This window comes from Argentina silus (assembly GCF_951799395.1).
Source record: "Argentina silus genome assembly, chromosome: 2".
Lineage (NCBI taxonomy): Eukaryota > Metazoa > Chordata > Actinopteri > Argentiniformes > Argentinidae > Argentina > Argentina silus.
In genome coordinates, this window is record NC_139656.1 from 15968353 (window position 1) to 15988128 (window position 19776).

General features: G+C 40.7%; 1 protein-coding gene across 1 annotated transcript; it reads right to left on the bottom strand.

The window, feature by feature from the left end:
- Nucleotides 1–1420: 1420 nt before the first annotated feature.
- pacsin3 (protein kinase C and casein kinase substrate in neurons 3) lies at nt 1421–19358 on the bottom strand. Its single transcript, XM_083664918.1, has 11 exons — nt 18975–19358; nt 16819–16878; nt 12471–12571; nt 11606–11762; nt 10695–10930; nt 10406–10561; nt 9436–9611; nt 8290–8410; nt 6807–6937; nt 5689–5852; nt 1421–3368 (listed from the first exon to the last, which is right to left on the bottom strand). The coding sequence occupies exons 3-11, from the start codon at nt 12522–12524 to the stop codon at nt 3253–3255; spliced, it is 1311 nt and encodes a 436-aa protein (XP_083521044.1). The 5' UTR covers nt 12525–12571; nt 16819–16878; nt 18975–19358; the 3' UTR covers nt 1421–3252.
- Nucleotides 19359–19776: the final 418 nt, after the last annotated feature.

Here is a 19776-nt window from a genome sequence, read left to right on the forward strand (position 1 = left end):
TCATGTTCATGAAACCAGTTTGAGACGACTTTTGCTTTGTGACATGGTGCATTATCATGCTGGAAGTAGCCATTAGAAGATGGGTAAATTGTGGCCATGAAGGGATGCACATGGTCATCAACAATACTCAAATAGGCTGTGGCATTCAAGCGATAATTGATTGGTATTAACGGGCCCAAAGTGTGCCAAGAAAACATTCTCCACACCATTACACCACCTCCATCATGAGAAGGTGTACAGGTGTTCCTAATAAAGTGTTCCATGAGTGTACATACTGTTTTGAGAATAATAATTTTTTAAAACTGTGTTGCGTCATATGTTTCAGTCAGATGTTATGAAATGACAAGTAATAGGGCGTATTGCCTAGCCATTATTTCTGGACCTTCATATTCAGTTGCATTGGTCGCAGCATGTGTGAATATTAATACAATTGATACAATAACACTCATATAACATGTTTGGGATGACAATAAGAGGGGTTAGCTAAAGAATATCATGTATGAAACATGTTTATTATTAAAATGTTAACAATGTTACGATATTCATCTTAGTCTTAGAATATCATGACATACTAGGTTTAGCGTTTTATTTGTTATTTTATTTATGAGATGTCTTACCCCAAGAGGATGACAGTGTACCACACATATCAGTGAGAGGTTGTATGAAGAGTATGAGTATGAAGACAGGCATTATGATGTAATTGGCATTATAACGTCCTTTTGTCAATGTGACAGCTTTTCTTACTCTGGAGAAAGGAAAGATTTAACCTACTTTCAACAACAACAAACGATTTATGTTTGATATGCTAGATTATTGAAAGCCTTGTTTCAAAAGAGTGAGTCATGCACTCCATCCTCACTGCACTCCATTTGAAGTATGGTGAGTATCAGCCTTCTGCAAGAAAGAGAACAGCAATGCATTTCTCACCTGATGTGATGCAGGTGAGTATTGGTGAAGTGATGGTCAGGGCTCACATCTCAGCTTTTATCCACAGATGCTGTAAAATTCTATTGTATTATACATATTTACTGAGGGTAATAATCAACCACCCCATTTAAAGCTACACAGTATAAATGCACAGTGCAGTGTGTGGCATTCAGTGACAATGTGACAGGGTGTGACATTAAGGTTCCATTAAATGTTCTTTTGAAATGATTATGAAAAATCCACAGTAATAAGGGAAGAAAAGTATGAGAGAAAATCATTTAGATAAAATCATATGCTGACTGTCAGAATGTTGGCCCAAACACTAAGAACCAACAAACAACTTGTCTTTAACTTGTCCCAACAATGCATACCTTTGAGCTAACAAAATAACAACTTTATATATATATAAATATATATTAACAAAACCAAAAAAGAAAACCAATCAAGGTTTTGCAATTACCAACAACATGATTTATTATACAGATACTGTAGCATTTATCTGAAATGTAATATATAGGCTATCATAACATGACATAACATTCTAAACAATGTTTCATGACAACACGTGGCACGTGCAGAGGAAACATCTTCAGGCATTCAGACAGACATGCTCTAAGAATCCTTGCTCTAAATTGTGATGTCTCATTTAAAATGTATGATATGATAGCTTATATGTTTTCCTCATCTTAATGTTTCCTATTCTGTTTCTTGAGTTTCATAACGAGTATGAATAGTAACATTTTTGGAAGAAATAAGAGGACAGTGATTCATTCAAATGCAGTTGCATAGACATAAAGACGATAAAATAGTAGCCTTGACTGCTACAATACACATATTAGCTACACATGATACAGTATTAGCAGCATTAAAGGGGAAATCTGGGATTGGTATATTTTCCATTTATGTTTTAGTCATTTAGCAGAATACTTACATTCTAGTGAAATGTCTTTCCAATGAAAATGTGTCTACATCTTTTTTTGTACATTTCACCTCATGTAATTTCATATATATAAACAGGATCCACGTAGTCATTGTTCATGTAGTTTTTTTATGTGTTCACTGATGTTTTACCTAACATGCAAAGTGCAAGTATCAAATAAACAACCCAATTGATAGGGATTGGATTCAAAGGTTTATTTTAACTTTTACATAGATTAGCATATTGCGTGTTACAGTAGCTTTATGTAAAACGATGTTCACAGTGAGCTGGCAGGTGTGGAGACATAATGCACCCCCCCCCCTCCTCGGCAACCACACACTCTCAGAGCTCTACACACCTACACCTTACTTCTTCCCACAGGTTAAAACAAACTAAATACTACAAGTCTTACCCTCTCTGTTTTAGTCTGTTAAATTCATATGGAGAGAAAATATATAATTAAATGATTTAAATGAGAATAAATCAATTCTCAGAAAAAACACTTTAAAATGCAAACAAAAAGTCTTGACTGTCTGTAAAATGATAATATTACTAAAAAGAAAATTTCTGTGACACAGGCAATATGGAACCACTGTATCTTTTTATACAAAATTCCTCTCATATTCCTTATCTAACATGAAACTATGGCTATTGTAGTGAAAAAAAAAGGTCTAAATGACCACAGTGAACCAACATGGGTTTGAATGCATTGTTATCATCTACATACTATCCAAAATATACCCATACGTGTATCCAAGTGTTTTTACAAACTGAAACTATTAGGGGGAAAAAATAAGAAATGTACACACAACATACCTGTGAAGGAACTGCAAGTAAAGAGTGAAACACTGTGGACCATTGTCTTAATAAATACTTGAAGTGAATTGTGCTTTGAGTGAAAGGTACTGAAAAGTCAGTTTTGAACGAAGAGTCAGATAGTTTCTCTATCCCAGAGGCTTCTTCTCATGATTGAAGGTCATGCCATGTATTGTCCTCCAGAGGGCACCCACATCATCACACAACCTTACCCACTGCTCAGTTCTGCCATTCCCATGGCAGAGGAATGCTGTGCAGAAGTCCCTGGTATCCTTCTCAAAGGCACTGTACTGGTAGTGTCTCTCCCAAAGACTGAGGATAACTTCCATAGCAAAACAACCTCCATTCTTGTTGCTAATCCTCTAGTTTGTTAAGGAATCATTAGTTGTATGTGTACTGTACAATATGTGTTCCTGTTCATTGTTTTTGAGCAACAGCTATCACACAAAGAAACATCAATCACATCCAGTTGTTGGTGGGGGGAGACTGGCTACACTGAGGTTGCTGTCAGTTTTTTTTAAGCTGTCGGTCATTCTCGTGGTCTCTGTACCATTGGCTGCATAATTGACCGAACAGAGCAGGGCAGCTCATCAGGATGAGACCACTTGGACGTAGTTAGCAGGGTAGAGTCCGACCTCTCCGTTTTCCAGATGTCCTTTACACCAGCCTTGCTCGTCCTCCTCACCCAACTTAATTAGCTCTTCACCTGGGAGAGGAGAGGAGAGGCATTCTTAATATCTTATACATACTTGCTGTCAGTGTATCACTTTCTGTCAGTGTATCACATACTGTACATATTTCTGGTTGAAAGAAAACAAATGTTTGGGTCATGGGCTTGGAAAGAATATAGTTTACTACAGTGAAAAACATAATCTAGATACAAATGAAGCCTACACCAGTCATCCATGTGCATGTACTGTAAGTACTGTATGCCACCTACAGGATTCTGAAAATGGTACTTCATTTCTGATGCATTGGACCTCCACAAGGCGTCGCTTGCGTGTATCGTATAATGTGGCTTTGTCCATCTAATGTTTAAATTACTTAACAAATATTGATATCCAATGTCACCAGTTACTTCTATTTTTGAAATGAATGCCCTGTGAGGTTATTTTGAGGAGTAGAAACCTAAAGCTTATCACAGAAGACTGATTCACAAACCTGGGGATTGTTAACCTGGCCCGGTGTGAAATCACAATATGGCTTTTTCAATCCACTATCAGCACATATTATGAATCAAGTTTGACCAAACATAAGGCTATCAGTCTTGATATGTACTGAGCAAAGTCAAACTAAGGCCTCTACAGGGCATATCAAGTCCCATTACACAGCATCCTAACCAGCTCCAATGGTGCAGGAGACAGGACCCCCCTCTGTGCAGATATCCACTAATCTTACAGATAGAACAGACAAGGACATTTGCTCTTAGTTAGACTCTGGTCCCTGATGGGGCTCAGACTGGTTTAACTCTACTATGAGGAAGATCTTCCTGGGATCTGACCAATCAGAGTGGCCTCACTGGCAGCTTTGTTTTCACAAACGCAAGGGTCTCTGGCCAATGGGAGTTCACTTCCAATAAAAAGCATAAGACTAGCTCTCCTGTAATTTTCAATAAGATATTGTATAAATCATGTATGACAAAGCAGAAAGGATTTTGGAACATCTCTTGGGAAGTTTAATAAATGATGAGCATGGTTCATCTCATGTACAGTACCAGTCAAAAGTTTGGACACACCTTGCCAAGAGTGTGCAAAGCTATCATCAAAGCAAAAGGTGGCTACTTTGAAGAATCATGTTGGTTTATTTAACACTTGTTTGTTTACTACATAATTTCATATGTGTTCATATGTGTTCCTTCATAGTTTTGATGTCTTCAATATTAATCTACAATGTAGAAAATAATAAAAAATAAAGAAAAACCATTGATTGAGAAGGTGTGTCCAAACTTTTGACTGATACTGTACAACATAAAAAAATTAAAAATAAATCATGTTATGATAGTCATAACACAATTGTCATACTTACCTGCAATGTTGATGAGTGAGTGAGTGGTGTTTGAATCATGTGATTATCATTATCATAATCTTTTTTTTTGACAAACCATAAATTGCATTCTTGTCATTTACAGATTTATTTTGAATGTCTACCATCCAGAATCCATATGAATACCTTCAAAGCTATGTAAATACAAGAATGCTTTATAAAGCTGTGGTTTTCAAGTGAGGTAATGTGGATGGGAGGTATAACCATGTATTAGGCAATCAACTGTACCTCCACTCCACAATACAACACTGGGGAATAATTTGAAAATAAATCAGACCTTAGGGAACACGTGTACTGCACATGCCCCACAGTTGATTATAAATAATAATAATCCACACATATAATTAATATAATAATATTATATATATATATATATATATATATATATATATATATATATATATATATATATATATATATATATATATAAAATATAACAATACAGCACCTTTGGAATGTATTCAGACCCCTTCACTTTTTCCACATTTTGTTGTGTTATAGACTCAATTTAAAATGGATTAAATTAAAAGAATTTGCCATCAATCCACACACACTACCCCATAATTTTTTTAAATTTAATCCATTTTACATTGAGTCTATAACACAACTAAATGTGGAAAAAGTGAAGGGGTCTGAATACTTTCCGAAGGCACTGTATACTGTAGCCTTAGGATACAAATTATATTGTTTAAAACATTTTAAGAAAAACGTATGATTCTAAAGTCGTGAAACAACAGGTGAAGTAATATCTATGCCACTAGTTTAGAAGGCCAACATGTGTTTAGCTGTGGCTGCCATGCAGACATTAATTGTCATTCCAATTTGAGTGAATATTGTGTAAGTGTGTACATGTGGGTGAGTGAAAGTGTCATTGAATGTGTGTGTGTGTGTGTGTGTGTGTGTGGGGGGGGGGGGGGGGGGGTGGGGGGGGGTGGGAGGTGAATGTCTGTGTGCCATTAATAAGCATTAGTAGGGATTAATACCTGCTTTAAAGCTCAGCTCATCCGCCTCCTGCCCAGTGTAATCATACAATGCTTTAACGCGCACGCCCTCTACCTTCTCGTCCTCCTCCTCTACCCCATTAGCAGCGATGACCTTTTTGGGGCTGTCTTCGTCAGACCAGTCAGAGGAGTAGTCTTTGCTAACTCTTTTGTCAGGGGAGGAAAAGGGCAGAGTGTTAGGACCCCGTGGCAAATACATGTTTCTCTAGAAATTGGATAGACCTCAACTGGTCAATATAGTAACCTGTAGCAGCATAGCAGCACAGTTGGAGAATACAACCAAAGAGAGAATTGCTTGTATATTTGGCAATTTGTACATAGACATATACACAGACAGACATGTACACGTACACGTACACGTACACGTACACGTACACACACACACACACACACACACACACACACACAACTAATTAGAGCCTGAAGCTCGCTGGATACAGGGTGTTAACTCCTTGGGGTAGCACAGTTACTAAGAAAGAACAGCAGCCAAATACAGAGCTTTTTTAAGTTAGAATAATTGTAGTCTAAACATGTCTAAGGTATATATTTTGCTTTAGAACTACAGCGAAACAACTCTGGAGAAAACCAACAATGCATACACAATTATAATTATTGCATGCATTGGTTTGTCATGTTTTTGAAAGACTGAGAAAAACAGGATAATTAATTTAGCAACAAATAAAAATAAAATAGTCCTCATTAACACTAATTTTCCCATAGGGACACAGTGAGACCGAATAACAAGATAGTCCACATCATCTCCTAATCCCATTCCTTCCTGCTCTACGCACATGACGTGCTTGGCAATTACTGTGCAGTATTGTAGAGGGACCTACAATAAACATGTTAGGTACAATACTTTTAACTGATAGACCACAGCATTCATAAATACTAGTGGAGTCAGACATAATAGTAGATTAGCTCTGAGAAGCAGCAGCAAAATAGTTGCAGGATTATTCCATATGAAATAAACCAAATTGGCTATTTTTGACCTCAACAGGCAATTGGTTGTATAGAGAATGACCCTGTACTGTGTGTATCTGTTTTGTGTGGGATGAGGCTTTCTGGTAGGTCACAGACAAGTCACAGACAGGAGTTACCTGGTGGTCTCCTGGGGCGTCTGGGGTATGTCCTCGCCTGAAGACACAATGTTTGTCAGGGTGACCACGTCCTCCGCACGACTATTCCTCTGCTTACCACCAATAGAGCGGTTCGCCTCAGGGGACCACTCCTGAACACGCACACACACACACACACACACACACACACACACACACACACTTTAAAATAGTGCTAAATGGACATGATAAATTCTTAGCAAGAATGAGATTGCATGATAAAGAACGTTCAGTGGAGAATGTCCAATACATGCATACACTATTGCCAAACATTGCACTAATGTATGAAGCATCTCTCATAATTTCAATGAAATATATTTTTCATATCCATCACATATCCTATTGTGTATACAATCAATTCAGTTCATCGGACCACACCCAAATGCAACAAAGAAAGAGCCACCTCACAGACCTGTAATCTAGATCAAATCATTATGTGATGAAACATGGAGCGAGACAAAGCTAAAAGCTCAGACAATAAACACACTGTTGACAGAGAGAACCAGGGATACAGTTTCTCCCATTGCATGTTGAGACATCATCTTCTGGAGAGGATAGATACTGAATATCCAGAGAGCTTTAGAAGACCTGTGTCTGTTGCCAGAGCCAGGGCAGAGAGCTGTGCTGCTCCCCAGGCCAAGACAATGGCTCCCTGTGTGCTGGGAAAGCAGTGGGAATGCCAAAAAGATTCCTACGGAGACAGAGAAGAGCCGCCTCACTCCACCAGCCTCTCAGTCGCCTCGCTGGAGCTGGAAACCAATGCCTGCCTGCCTGCTTTCCACTCTACATGAGCCTGAGTGTCAGCAAACGCTAGCTTCTAATTGACCATTAGGAAGCGAGAGATTTCCGAACAGGGCTAATATACAGTAGTTGTAATTTTCCACAAATGCAAAATAGCACTGGCAGTCCCATGTATAGTAAAGTGGAAGTGCTGAGGAGCAGTTTTTTATGGAGAGGGTTTGAGACCTTCTCTGTGTGTGTGTGTGTGTCTGTGTGTGTATGTGTATGTGTGTGTAAGAGCAAAGGGGAGGCTTTGGCTCTGTGAGAGCCATCCAGCATTCCAGAACCCACTCAGGTCCACAAGTCACACAAGAGCCCATTCAATGTCAGCCCCATTTGGAATTTACCAACACTGCACCCAAGAGCTCACTATGGCTGCCCTGGGCTACTACTCTGACTGAAACAGCATTCATATGAACACTGCACACCGTTCACAACTTGTCTTTACTATTAGTAAGTAAGTATTATGTAAATCTGCATTTATTTCCATTTCTAAATTCACACAAACTGTTTGAGAAACAAAAATAAATGGAGTCTCCATATTATGTTTTTTCCATTTGTATTGGAACTCACACATGCATCCTTTCATAAAGTAATTAAAAAAACAAAGCAACTGTTCACATTGGTCTAAAGCAGTAACCAAGTGTTAAATCAGAATAAAACCACATGTCCACAGCTACTGTACCTCAAACTGGGGCCAGTTCATGCTCATGCCAGGCCCGTGGGTGTTTCTCCACCACCTCAGGTCCTCACTGTCATTGGCTGCGCTGATGGTCTGACCCAAGTCACGGTACAGGACCTTGAATCTGCAGTAGGGGGACAAACTCCTCTGGTCATCACAGGACTACCATTCCAAATTCTGTAATTCTAGATTGGAAGACTGTAATCAATGAGCAAATAAGATAAATAGGCCAGTCAAGATGTGTGGATGAAATGTTATAGAGCTAGAGTTAAATATCTTGGATATTAATAAACAGAATGACATGGGTGTGTGCAAAGGAAGAGCACAAGCTCTGAGAAACATTCCAACAATTACAGGGAATGCAATGACACAAACATATAAAAGAAAGCAAGGTCCAAAAACTAAAACTCAAATCAGAAAATATTCATCATCTGCTTTATATGTGAAGGTGATTTTGTAGTAGGATTAGGGACGCTTTCTCCATTCAGATCCATTGATCCACATCCACCCTTATGTTACCTGACTAGGTTTATCTCTAAGAATGTGAGCAAATTCCACTGAATATTTGCTCAGTTGGAAGGCCTAACCAATTGATCAACATGGTTACCATGGTCACCAGCCTCTGTCTAAACAGAGAAAGTAGCTGATATGAAAGGCCTTTAGTTAATGGACAACACCAATGGTTGTACATTCACTCCTTAGGTACATACATGGTTGAACAGAAACTTGGGGTATTTTATGAAATATTTGCATTCCTAGATGCATGCTTGTTCAATACATCATGCAACTGTGAAACATAACTAAGGTATCAACAGTGAAAACTTTGTAGATGACAATGAAAGTCCAATCCTCAATTCCGGAAAATATGGAATCTTTAAAAAATATTGGGAAAAAGGCAATCTTTAAATCAGTGTACCAAGATATCAGATTAACTATACATTGATTCATAGATTTATCCAGATAAATGACCTACCACTTCACAATTAAGTTATTCTGCAACTGGGCTCTTGCCTTTCAAGACTGAAACTTAATGGTGAGGAAAAGTGTGACAGAGTTACGGATGAAAGGTATGAGCATGCAATGATAACGCACACACCCTCTCTATGAGGTGAGTGAGTGAGTGAGTGAGTGTGCGTGTAAGCCTCCTACCCGTCACTACTGGTGAGGTCCAGGTGTTTGTGGATGTCCATCAGGACCTCCTTGAAGAAACACAGCCTGTTCTTCTCTGCCTCCTGGGTGATCTCAAACACCTGTTCCATGTCCTCCATGTAGCGAGGGTTACAGCGGTTCAGCTCCTCCAGAGCCTTCTCATAGCGCTCCTTTGCCTGGAGGTCACACACAAATCATACAATGGATCTTTGACTTAGCAAGATTGTCGTTGTCCGCAGATAGCAGAAATAACTTCATTGGATAACATCCACACATTGTGCTGCTCTACCACATGGTTTGAAGTAACTGAATTGATTTGGATATACTATTTGCAGCATGCTGAGAAGGACAATGCTATAATTTTTGGTTGCAGACTCATAGATCCATAGATATATCTTATATACATAAGGTTATGTTACTAACTGAATTTCTTGAATGGCACCTTGCTACTGTGTGTGTACTTCCTCAAACCTGTTTAGCAGTGTGGTTTAGGCGTGAGAGAGACTTAAACCCTCAACAAGTACAGGGAGTCAAAAATAACAAGTCCCAGACCCAATCTGCTGCGTTACAGGGCTAACACTTGACAAGTCCCATCATGCCAAACGGTCATGTTTAAATTGATATGCACTTCCACACCCACCATTTCAAACCTGAATACAGACTACTGGCATACCCACTAAAACAAAGCTTTGCACTGAAACAATTCACGATACACATCCACTATTCAACACAATAAACCTTCACACTACAGGGCTGAATCGAGCTGAGCTGTACTGCACTGTACTGGCCTGGCCTAGTTACATAACAGTGCTGGAATGGAAAACGTGAAAGTAAAATATCCTAGGCAGCACATTACTGTTCGGGTCAGCTGTGTAGTGTGTAAAGCCACTTATAGTTGCTATACTGAATGCTAATTGCTCAGTATATTCTTGGGATTACATCTGAAGTATATTTTGCGGCATTTCAGCACCTTTTCAGCTTCCTGGTTGCATTTCTCGACGCGGTCTGAGAATTTGCGGACCTCCTCCTGGGACTTGGAGGGGTCAGCCTTGGCGTGGGTCTCTCGAGTCACAGCTGTCCTCTCCTCTTTACGGGCCTGGTGGTAACTCTTCTTAGACGACTCCACCTTGGACAGAGCAATACATTCATTTATATTATCACCACTCAAATGTGGATTGGGTATGACTACTCACAAAACTGCTAACAATCTAATTCAGATATTATATAAACACAAGACTGATGAAAAACAAAACACTCACATCCTTCAGTTTTCTGACCCATGGTTTCTGCGCCTTGCGGAACCCTTCGTCCGCCTCCTTGGTCTCTCGGAAGCCTCCGATCATCTGTTTGTGGAAGGCATCCTTCTGCCAGTTGCGTACCTTCTCACTGTCCTCCACCACCAGGTGTTCCTTCAGCTCCATGTGGATCTCACTCAGCCTGTCTGCTGCATTCATGAAGGCGTGCCATGCCTTCTCCAGGGTGCCATACTGCGGACCTGGATGGGAGGAAGAGGTGGCATAGGGTTAATGGTGCCCTGTTTCACTCCAGTTATACTTGTCAACCCCAGAGGCACGTCCTGCGTCTCAATTCTCCATCCTTCTTCTTGAAGTGTGCATTTTTGCACTTCCCCACATGGATTTAAAAGCAAAGGGTGGAGAATTGGGACGCAGCTGGGAAGTCTGCTGCTTTAAGCAGTCACATGTTCCGTCACAGGAGTCTGTGTAGAGCACACCCTGACCCTATGAGCCTCTAAAGACGATAATCTATTACACTCATCTATCCTGCTCCACTTTGAAGGAAATTAGAACTTGTATACTAAATAAATATCCTACTTTTAACCTTATCTTAGACATACAACTGAAGTAAAGTGCAAACACTTTTAATAGGGTGTGAAATCTGAACTATGCTTGAGCCTCAGACAATCAGTTTCCAGAACCTGGAAATACATACTATACTATAGACTAATTTGATTAGAGTGGAAGTCATCATCGATCAGTAAATGATGTCCTCCTCTCTGGAATGGGTGTCATATCTGTTTGACTCACTCATAGGGAGGGAAGGAGACTGAAATGATATGAGTGCTTCTTTCTAGGAAGACTCTATTTTGGGGTTAGGAGGACAACCTCTGATCTGGTGTGTGTGAGTCAGTGTCCGTACATGATAATCTCACCTTTCTCCACCACGCCTCTCCATTTCTTTGCCCAGTCACTGAGCTGCTGGGAATAGCCCTTCTCTATCTTGGCTCTCTCCTGGAAGCAGCTGACCAGCTCGTTACACAGCTTGTGGCCATCATCAATGCGCTTCACTGTCCTCTTGTAGTGTCCCGGCTAAACAAAGACAAATACACACAAATCGGCAGCATACGGCTAGTGTTGAGAGAATATGGGTGTTAACCTGTTCTCTGGCAACAAGACCAGGAAAAAAAATGTTTTTTTTTTAAGTTGACCTCAGTATTAGAGAGGGCACATGACAAACATCTGGAGAATCATCTGGATAGGCCAGAGGTTACTGTAAATGTCAGACTAAAACACACAGAACACAGATGTCTACGTTTCACCTCTTTTCTGTTCAATAAAGTAGACAGTTCAATACAGCAAAACAAAAAATTGTTAACAGAATAGATTGACCATTAAATTGAGAGTGGCATGAGGCCAGAGATTGGGTAACATTACATTGCAGAAACACTTTTAGACACTCAGTAGGTGGCTGCTGCCTAGTTTCCCTCAGAGCAAGTAGTGACTTGTGGGGCAAGCCTGAGGCTGTTGGGGAGGAAAGGAGCTAACTGGGGGAGGAACCCTTCTCAGCCAGGGCATGGAAATGTGGAATCAGCAGGGACTCATTATGTGTGTTGCCTTGTAGCGTTTCTCCTAAACACAGAGAAGAGACCCTCTCATGCAAGTTCTGGCTGGCTGGCTGGCTGGCAGGCTGGCTGGCTGCCTGAAAGGGCTGTCTTACCTGTGGTAGCACCTCCACACTACTCAGCTCTACAGCCTTGTCAGCCTCTAGGGGTGGAGGGGTAGAGGGATTGAGCTTACCTCCCAGAAGCTATCACTGCTCCCCACGTCTCGCAGGTCCCCATTGGAAGACATCTTGGGGTCACCCTTGCAGCACGGAATGATGGCGGCTATCTGTTCAACTGAAGAGAGAGAGAGAGAGCAGAAGTCTGTCACTTGGACTGAGGTTTATACAGTGGTGTTACAAAATATGCAACAAATTCAAACCTCCGGCAGTCAAAACCAAGAGCACATACTGAACTGCCAGACAATGTTATCATCACGTACGAGGGACAAGTACATTGTTGCCCTACGTGGCAAGCATTCATCAAGTTAATTACAGAGCAACTGATGGACAGAAAGAAGGCTATTTTTTCCCCTTCTCCCTTTTCCCTTCACACTTTTGACTTCCATGTATTGATCCAGAGCACAATGAATTATCGAGTCATCTGATATGACTCCACAACCTCCCATCTTTAGAATAGGCTCCCTAGCCTCTCCTCAGAGAGCAAATGCGTCTGGCCTGAGGGTGTAATCCAGTAATCCTAAAGGGGGGAGAGCAGAGCAGAGCTGAGCTGAGCTGACCAGAGCAATTCTCACCTCCGAGTGTCTGTGTTTGTCTGAGTGGATTGAGCAGAAGGAGAGAGAGAGGGGAAGAGAGGAGTCTTTCTCTTGGCTGGGTGGGGCTATACAGCATGACTGGGGCTCTTAAGATAATGATGCTCTGCCACCCAAGTCCACCCACATCACACTCATACAGCTAGTCAGCGTATTAATAGCCAGTCATCATCGAATGCCAACCAAAGCTTGTATCTAATATGTTTTTCATGACCAAAGCCCCCTGACACCTTCAAGTTCCTGAATCCCTTGTACACTCCAAGCATGCTTGCTCATAACACTTACTGACAAATTAGTTCTCATCTCAGCAGATGAACCCTGTACAGAGTTCACATTTCCCTATACGTTCACTTCCCCCCCTGTCCCGTTCTTGATTGTATTAGCTGCTGGTGCCAAGGTCAGACAGCTTCCTTTGACAGACACAACAACTCAGGAGAAAGAGTAGGGAACAGCCATTATCAAGGCTTTATAGTACAACACTGCCCAATCACCAGCTGCTCTTTATCAAGACTGGAAACCAACAATAAAAATGGAAAATGTATAAAAAGTTACTTTGCAATGGGCTTGAACTACAAACCTTTTTAGTGTGTTTGACACAGTACTACGTAGCATTATTATTCTTAGATCTAAAACAGGTTATAGCCCGTATGGATATGACACAATGGAAATGGGACATGTTTCTAGCACATATGGCAACTTCTGATAATACATTTTCAAGAATAACCTTTGTGAGCATTATGAGTAACCTCAGACTGAGTTAGGGTGACGTTCATGATAAGCTGTTTGTTTACATTTACACAGTTCTGTGCAATACCAGTCAGTACTGTGGTATTAAAGGATCATAATGGACAGCCTGAGAGATCAAGAGGCAGCGAGGACTTGTAGATGGCCAGAGGTTTTTTTTACATTCAGTTTCCCTAAACTTCCTGCAGGATGGGGGGGGGGGGGAGTCGCAGTTGGGGGCGTAGTGGAAAGTATGCTTGCAGGAGAGGCATTTCCCACTGACACGCCAAAACAGGAACATCTATGAGAGGCTCACTTCATCAGGGGCTGCTAATTGAAAAGTCAATATCTCTAGTCCATCTCATAGTGGAAAAGCAGGGTGGTGTGGGGATGCAGGGTGACAAGTATGTTTGAAGCAGGGGTTTAAGTCCCCATCACCCCTGTACTATGAGGCCAAACAACAAACAGCTCCTAGGGCAGGGTAAAGGAGGGTTCAAGAGTGTCCTCTCACCCACTAATCTCTATTCAATGACCAGCTGACGCCAGAAGGAAGACATTTTAGCTGAGTATTTAGGTCACATTTGATTCCACATACAGCACTGCAAATTCAGTCTCATTCTGATTGCTGCTAAAAATCAATTTCTTGCAAGGATTAAGAAGACTGAGAAGTTACAAACAGCTGAACACAATGCAGAACAGCTAGCTATAGAGTTAACCCAGTTCAAAATCACAGAAGATTATGTCTGAACATGGCATGTCCTGCAGAATTACACCCATGGTTATGCCCTCTGGTATTTCAGTTATTCTGCATATAGCCTAAACTAAGTGAATACATGCTGTATGTTTTCTGAATACATAGTTTAGAGTTACATTTTGGATGCTGTCTTTCAATTCAATTACATGTTCTGGATATCACCTCTGTGAAAATGCGTTCCCTACATTAATGTCAAACTAAATGATACCATTGAGAAAAATGTGTCATTCTTTCCACTCTACTCATGATTCATTACTTCCACCTCTGCACATTTCTATGATCAATAACAACCTTAAAAATCTGCATAACGACAGATGGCAGACAAATAATCCATGCTGCTTTTACATTCCCTTTAATAAATCATGCTGCTTGTACATTCCCTTTAGGTCTTAACTAAATTTAAGGCAGAAGAAAGTACTATGAAATCTCTCCTGGAGGGTAAGGGTGAAGAACAATATGACTTTTCTTAAACACTTGATTCCGACTCAGAAGAGAATGACTTTGAATACCTTCGTTCACATTTTATACCTGCCCCCCTTATACATTACCATCTATCGATCTACCATGTTATCTTTCATGATATGGATAAGACCATGAGGTTTTTAAAAATACAGCTTGAGACCACATACCCACATATGTGATGTGAGAATAAATGACAACACAGACCCTGAGGCAACAGTGTGTGTGTGTGTGTGTGTGTGTGTGTGTGTGTGTGTGTGTGCTGCAAGGCAGGCCTTCATTTGGACAACAGTCCTGTAAGTAGAGGATGTTTATGTTCCATCGGTCATTGACTTTGTTTTGTTAGTCACTCCAGTTCATCCAGATCACTTCGCAGTGACTGAAATGTGTATGGATAAATCAGTGTGAGGTGAAAGTCTCAGAGAGAGCTTGGCTTGACTGGGGTGGCTGCTGAAGACAGCAGGAGGACTGGGGAGAGTGCTGTTGCTAAACCCTTCATGGAAAAGAGCACTGCTGTCTCAGTGCTGGATGAGTGTTGCTTGTGGGCCAGCAGGCTAAGGCTAAGGCTAAGGCTAAGGCTAAGGCTAAGGCTAAGGCTAAGGCTAAGGCTAAGCACTGCACTGCACTGCGGGAAACTGGATACCACATGGCAGCACATTCGGAACCTATTATGAGAGCTACTCCACCACCCCCCACCCCCCCTCCCCCATTCTCACCCCCTCTGATGTGGCTTCAAGAACACAACTTGTAGCATGTGGAACTGGTTTACACAGCTTACATAGAAACACAGACACGTGCACAAGGTCCAGCTAGATGAATAAATAACTAAATCCAGAGATTAAAACAGTGACAAGAGCAATTTCAACATTACCTCTGGTATCCAGTGGTACTCATGCAGAGAGTAAGAAAGTGAAAATTGGCTCCTGTTTTTACAAAATGGGTCAGGTTGAGGAGGAGCCAACAACTCATAAGCCACACTGGAAACTTGTAGTCATTAATCTGATTAATGTATACGAGCATGTGCAGCTCCAAAGCTCAGGTTTTCATGAAATGTGGAGTTTAAATCTGACCATGGCATCCTCTGGGAATCTAGGATTCCTGAAAACAACATTCAAACCCTAAACATAGAGCTTTCCTCCACTGAAAAACACAAAATGATACTTGGAAAAAACTATTTTGACATGTTCTGATGGATACATGCACACAGCAAAGGAAACACTCTAACAAGTGCTGCTTACAAAGGGAATATTTAGTTTACTGCTGGCAGAGTACTCAGCAGAGAATGTGAGTCTTCTCATTTCCATGCTTTCAATAGTGGTTAACAGCTGTGTTGTACAGAGATACTCAACACATTGTAATTATGAGATTTAGAGGGCCAGGCCTACCATCTAAAAAATGTGTGAATCATGGCACAGAGGAAGACAATACTGTGGTAGATGAGAACATAATCTATTTCCCCATTCCTCAAAGGATTATCTCCAAAGGTCAGGCAGATCACCCTCAAGTGGAGAGGGCAGCAGTTTAGTTTGATGAGGTAAAACATGTTATATGCTACTGTAAGTCTAATGGGTGCTGTCGAGAAGTGTCCTTTTCATGACTGCCAAACAATTAGGGTCATTTAGGTTCAAGGATGAGGGGTAATTGATAATAACTCTCCCCATCTTTACCATATGCACAAATGCATGCACATGCAATGTGATTACAATATCTGATACAGCATGAACAACTGGCTTCATTTGAGGACCAAAATCAATTCAAATAAACAAAAAGCAAAAACCCACATTTAATCACAATTCTATACAAATTGCGTAGCGGTGGAACCCCAAGAGGACTTACCCAAGATGTAATAAAATGAGTTGAGGGCAGAGCTGTCTCTCCGGAGGAGCCTCCTTGGCCCTGTAGAAGAGAGGGAGAGTGTCAGGACTAAGTCAGAGTGACTCAGAGATAGACCCGTTTCAGAGGACCACAGCAAGAGCCCTGGAGATTCACTCAAGATCACAGCGAGACGTTGCCGATGGTTATTATAAGTCCTGGCTCCAAAAGGTGGCAGATTCTGAATTCAAGAGTGAAATGCCACACATACAAGTCCTGGAAAAGCAGTCATGGGTGTGCTGGAAAACTACCCAATATGATGGTCCTGGGAGAGACCCTCCAAGTAGGAAAGGTCAAAGACATCAGACTTCTAAAATAACCTGCCAGTAAGTACGGAATAAGATGAAGAATCCATTTGACACATACAAATGTTGAAACACCAACCAAATGTTACCCAAGAGTCAAGTTACTCTAATGTTACTTAGAAGAGTCATATTTTCATTGAATAAATCATGTCACACATGGCTGTGTATAATAGTTTAATAACTTAATAACTGTCAAAGTCAAACCTTTAAAACCTACAAATATTTCTTATCAGAAGACAAACATTAGTCACAAACTGCACAATAAACAAATGGTAAAAAGGTTAAATATTAATTTAATCTCTTAATGCAAGTCATATGTCCTATTATGTATCCATATCCTCAGAAACAGGACACACTTTGAGAAATCTCTCTAACACAAGACCCAAACCTACAAGAGTGTAAGAAACTGTAAATGAGTGACATCATCCATGGCTTATCACACATTCCTTGGCAACGTCAGGCTCAAACATGATTCTCTCACTAGCTTTAAGTGGGAGAAAATTACATGGCTACTAACCAAGACAGACACACCCTACTGAGCAACACACCACTATTTGTTCCAACTAAATGACAGCATGCTCAGCAAGTTTGATACAGAAATTAGCCATATAAGAATACAGATACATTGCAGATAGGCCTATAAAGGGATCCAACCACTACCATTGTTTTGCACTCAAGGATGCTAACACTGAGCTAAAGCAAGTGAACCAATCAACATCTCGGGTAGCTGTCTCTCCATGTCAATTCACGACTTCCTAGTTATCCAATCTAAGATCATGAAAATGTATATTTCCGATGAACTATCCCTTTAACAGTCATGTTAGATCAGGAGGCCTTTCACTGTAGGACATGGCTTTGATAAGCAGACAGGTCAGTAATTGGAACAACTGAACCCATGGATTATTGCACTGAGAGAGCCATGGCCTAATTACATAAGAAGCCAAATGCTGACAAAGGCAGGCTAATGGATCTGGACTGGACAGTGATGGAGAGCATACTCTCCTCTCACTAACGGATACAGGCATCATTATTTCAATGTTGTGTGTATATTGTAGATGAGGTGAATATCATGTTATGTTGTTTTTTTAAGTACAATTGGAATTTGCAAAGAGATAACAATATATTTTAACATCCTTGGTCCAAAGACCTCCAGAACCCCAGCTCAACAGCAACATTGATTCAAAAGTATAAACACTGCAGTCAATGGCAGATGGAAAGGGTTAAGGACACAAACTGCTGGGAGGGGGCATCTATGTCAAGACGCCCTTTCAGTCCCATACTGGCTGTTGAGTTACAATCTTGCTGTAACAGATTGACAGACCTCAAATTCAATAAAGCATGCTAGGAAGGAACAGGCAAACTAAGCTCGTGTGGAATTTAATTTAATTCATCTGAAACATGTTAATTTAGGCCTGTAACATAAAAATAATCTCCAAGGAGCAGTTGCCTGGGGCACGACTATGTCGATCCACGTTAGCATAGAAGGCAACATGTTTAATTTCCTTCATTGTTACCCACACAACAAATCTAGTCATACATTTACATGCAATAAATACAAATCATTTGGTAAAAAAAAGTCACATCATCAAATGAAACATCATCATCATCATCATGCTTGATCTTGCATGGAGTCGTTCACGTTGATTATCTAGGTCATGAATCGACCCGACACAATGTAATTCGTAGCCTATTTAAAGTGATAGCCTACAATGTAACGCACGCGGAGTCATACAACTAGTAGCTATCATATTATGAAACACGGACTTGGCATGGCTATTTTGTTTCCATCCAGTTGGCGGCTGTTGTAACAATTACCTGTTGCAGCTCCTAGACTTCAGTCGTCACTCCCTGCTCGCCGACAATCGCGTGATCAATACAAATTGCGGTTGGCAAGATGTACTGTATGTCCCTTCTCCCATACCAAAAGTGCTGTTCTCTTTTTATCCGAAAGTGCTTCTCCAATTCGCTCTGGCTATAACTTTACTTTTGGAGGCCTATTCAACGACGGCCCTCGCAGATACCCCCTTGCCATTTCAATGAAATTCTTCGGTATCCTGATACTCGAAATTCACGAGGTAGCAATATCATCGGTGAACTGGACAAACCTGCTGAACTCAGAAACGGGGCAACAAAAATATCCGTAAAATGTGTTCCATAGTGCGACTGGCAGGTACAAAGGCAACCCCTCCCTCTGGGTCGTTCTAGAGAGGTTTTCAGCGCTGTAATCAGATGCTGTGGCTCGCCACAATATCCATTCATCCAATTACAAGCGTTAACCCTCTACTGACTGGAGAAAATCCACTATAGTGTCTACTTTACTGTGAGATGATGGGGCATCATCATCAATTGGGCATAAGTAGGCCTATCACACACATTTCATGAATTAGGCCTGTAGCTCAAAACACTAAACTGCGTAGGCTGAGTATGGACGTTAGGCCCAATGAAATAAAACAGTCAAACATAGAGAAATAATCTTGAAGAGGTTTTTTTAAATTATTTAAAATGTTAATTATTTAAATCTTAATAAAGTACTTACTGTAATATTGCAGATGTTGTAGAACTATAACAGATAACATCCTTCTCCTCCTCCTCGTTGCGTAAACCCAAATACACTACT

What these genes read in the sequence shown, in the direction of transcription:
- pacsin3 (XM_083664918.1), bottom strand. Translation starts at nt 12,524, where the DNA reads ATGTCTTCCAATGGGGACCTGCGAGACGTGGGGAGCAGTGATAGCTTC. An exon ending in GCAGTGATAGCTTCTGGGAG is followed by an intron (nt 11,763 to 12,470) that starts GTAAGCTCAATC and finishes GTCTTTGTTTAG; the next exon opens with CCGGGACACTACAAGAGGAC. An exon ending in GGGTCAGAAAACTGAAGGAT is followed by an intron (nt 10,562 to 10,694) that starts GTGAGTGTTTTG and finishes GCTCTGTCCAAG; the next exon opens with GTGGAGTCGTCTAAGAAGAG.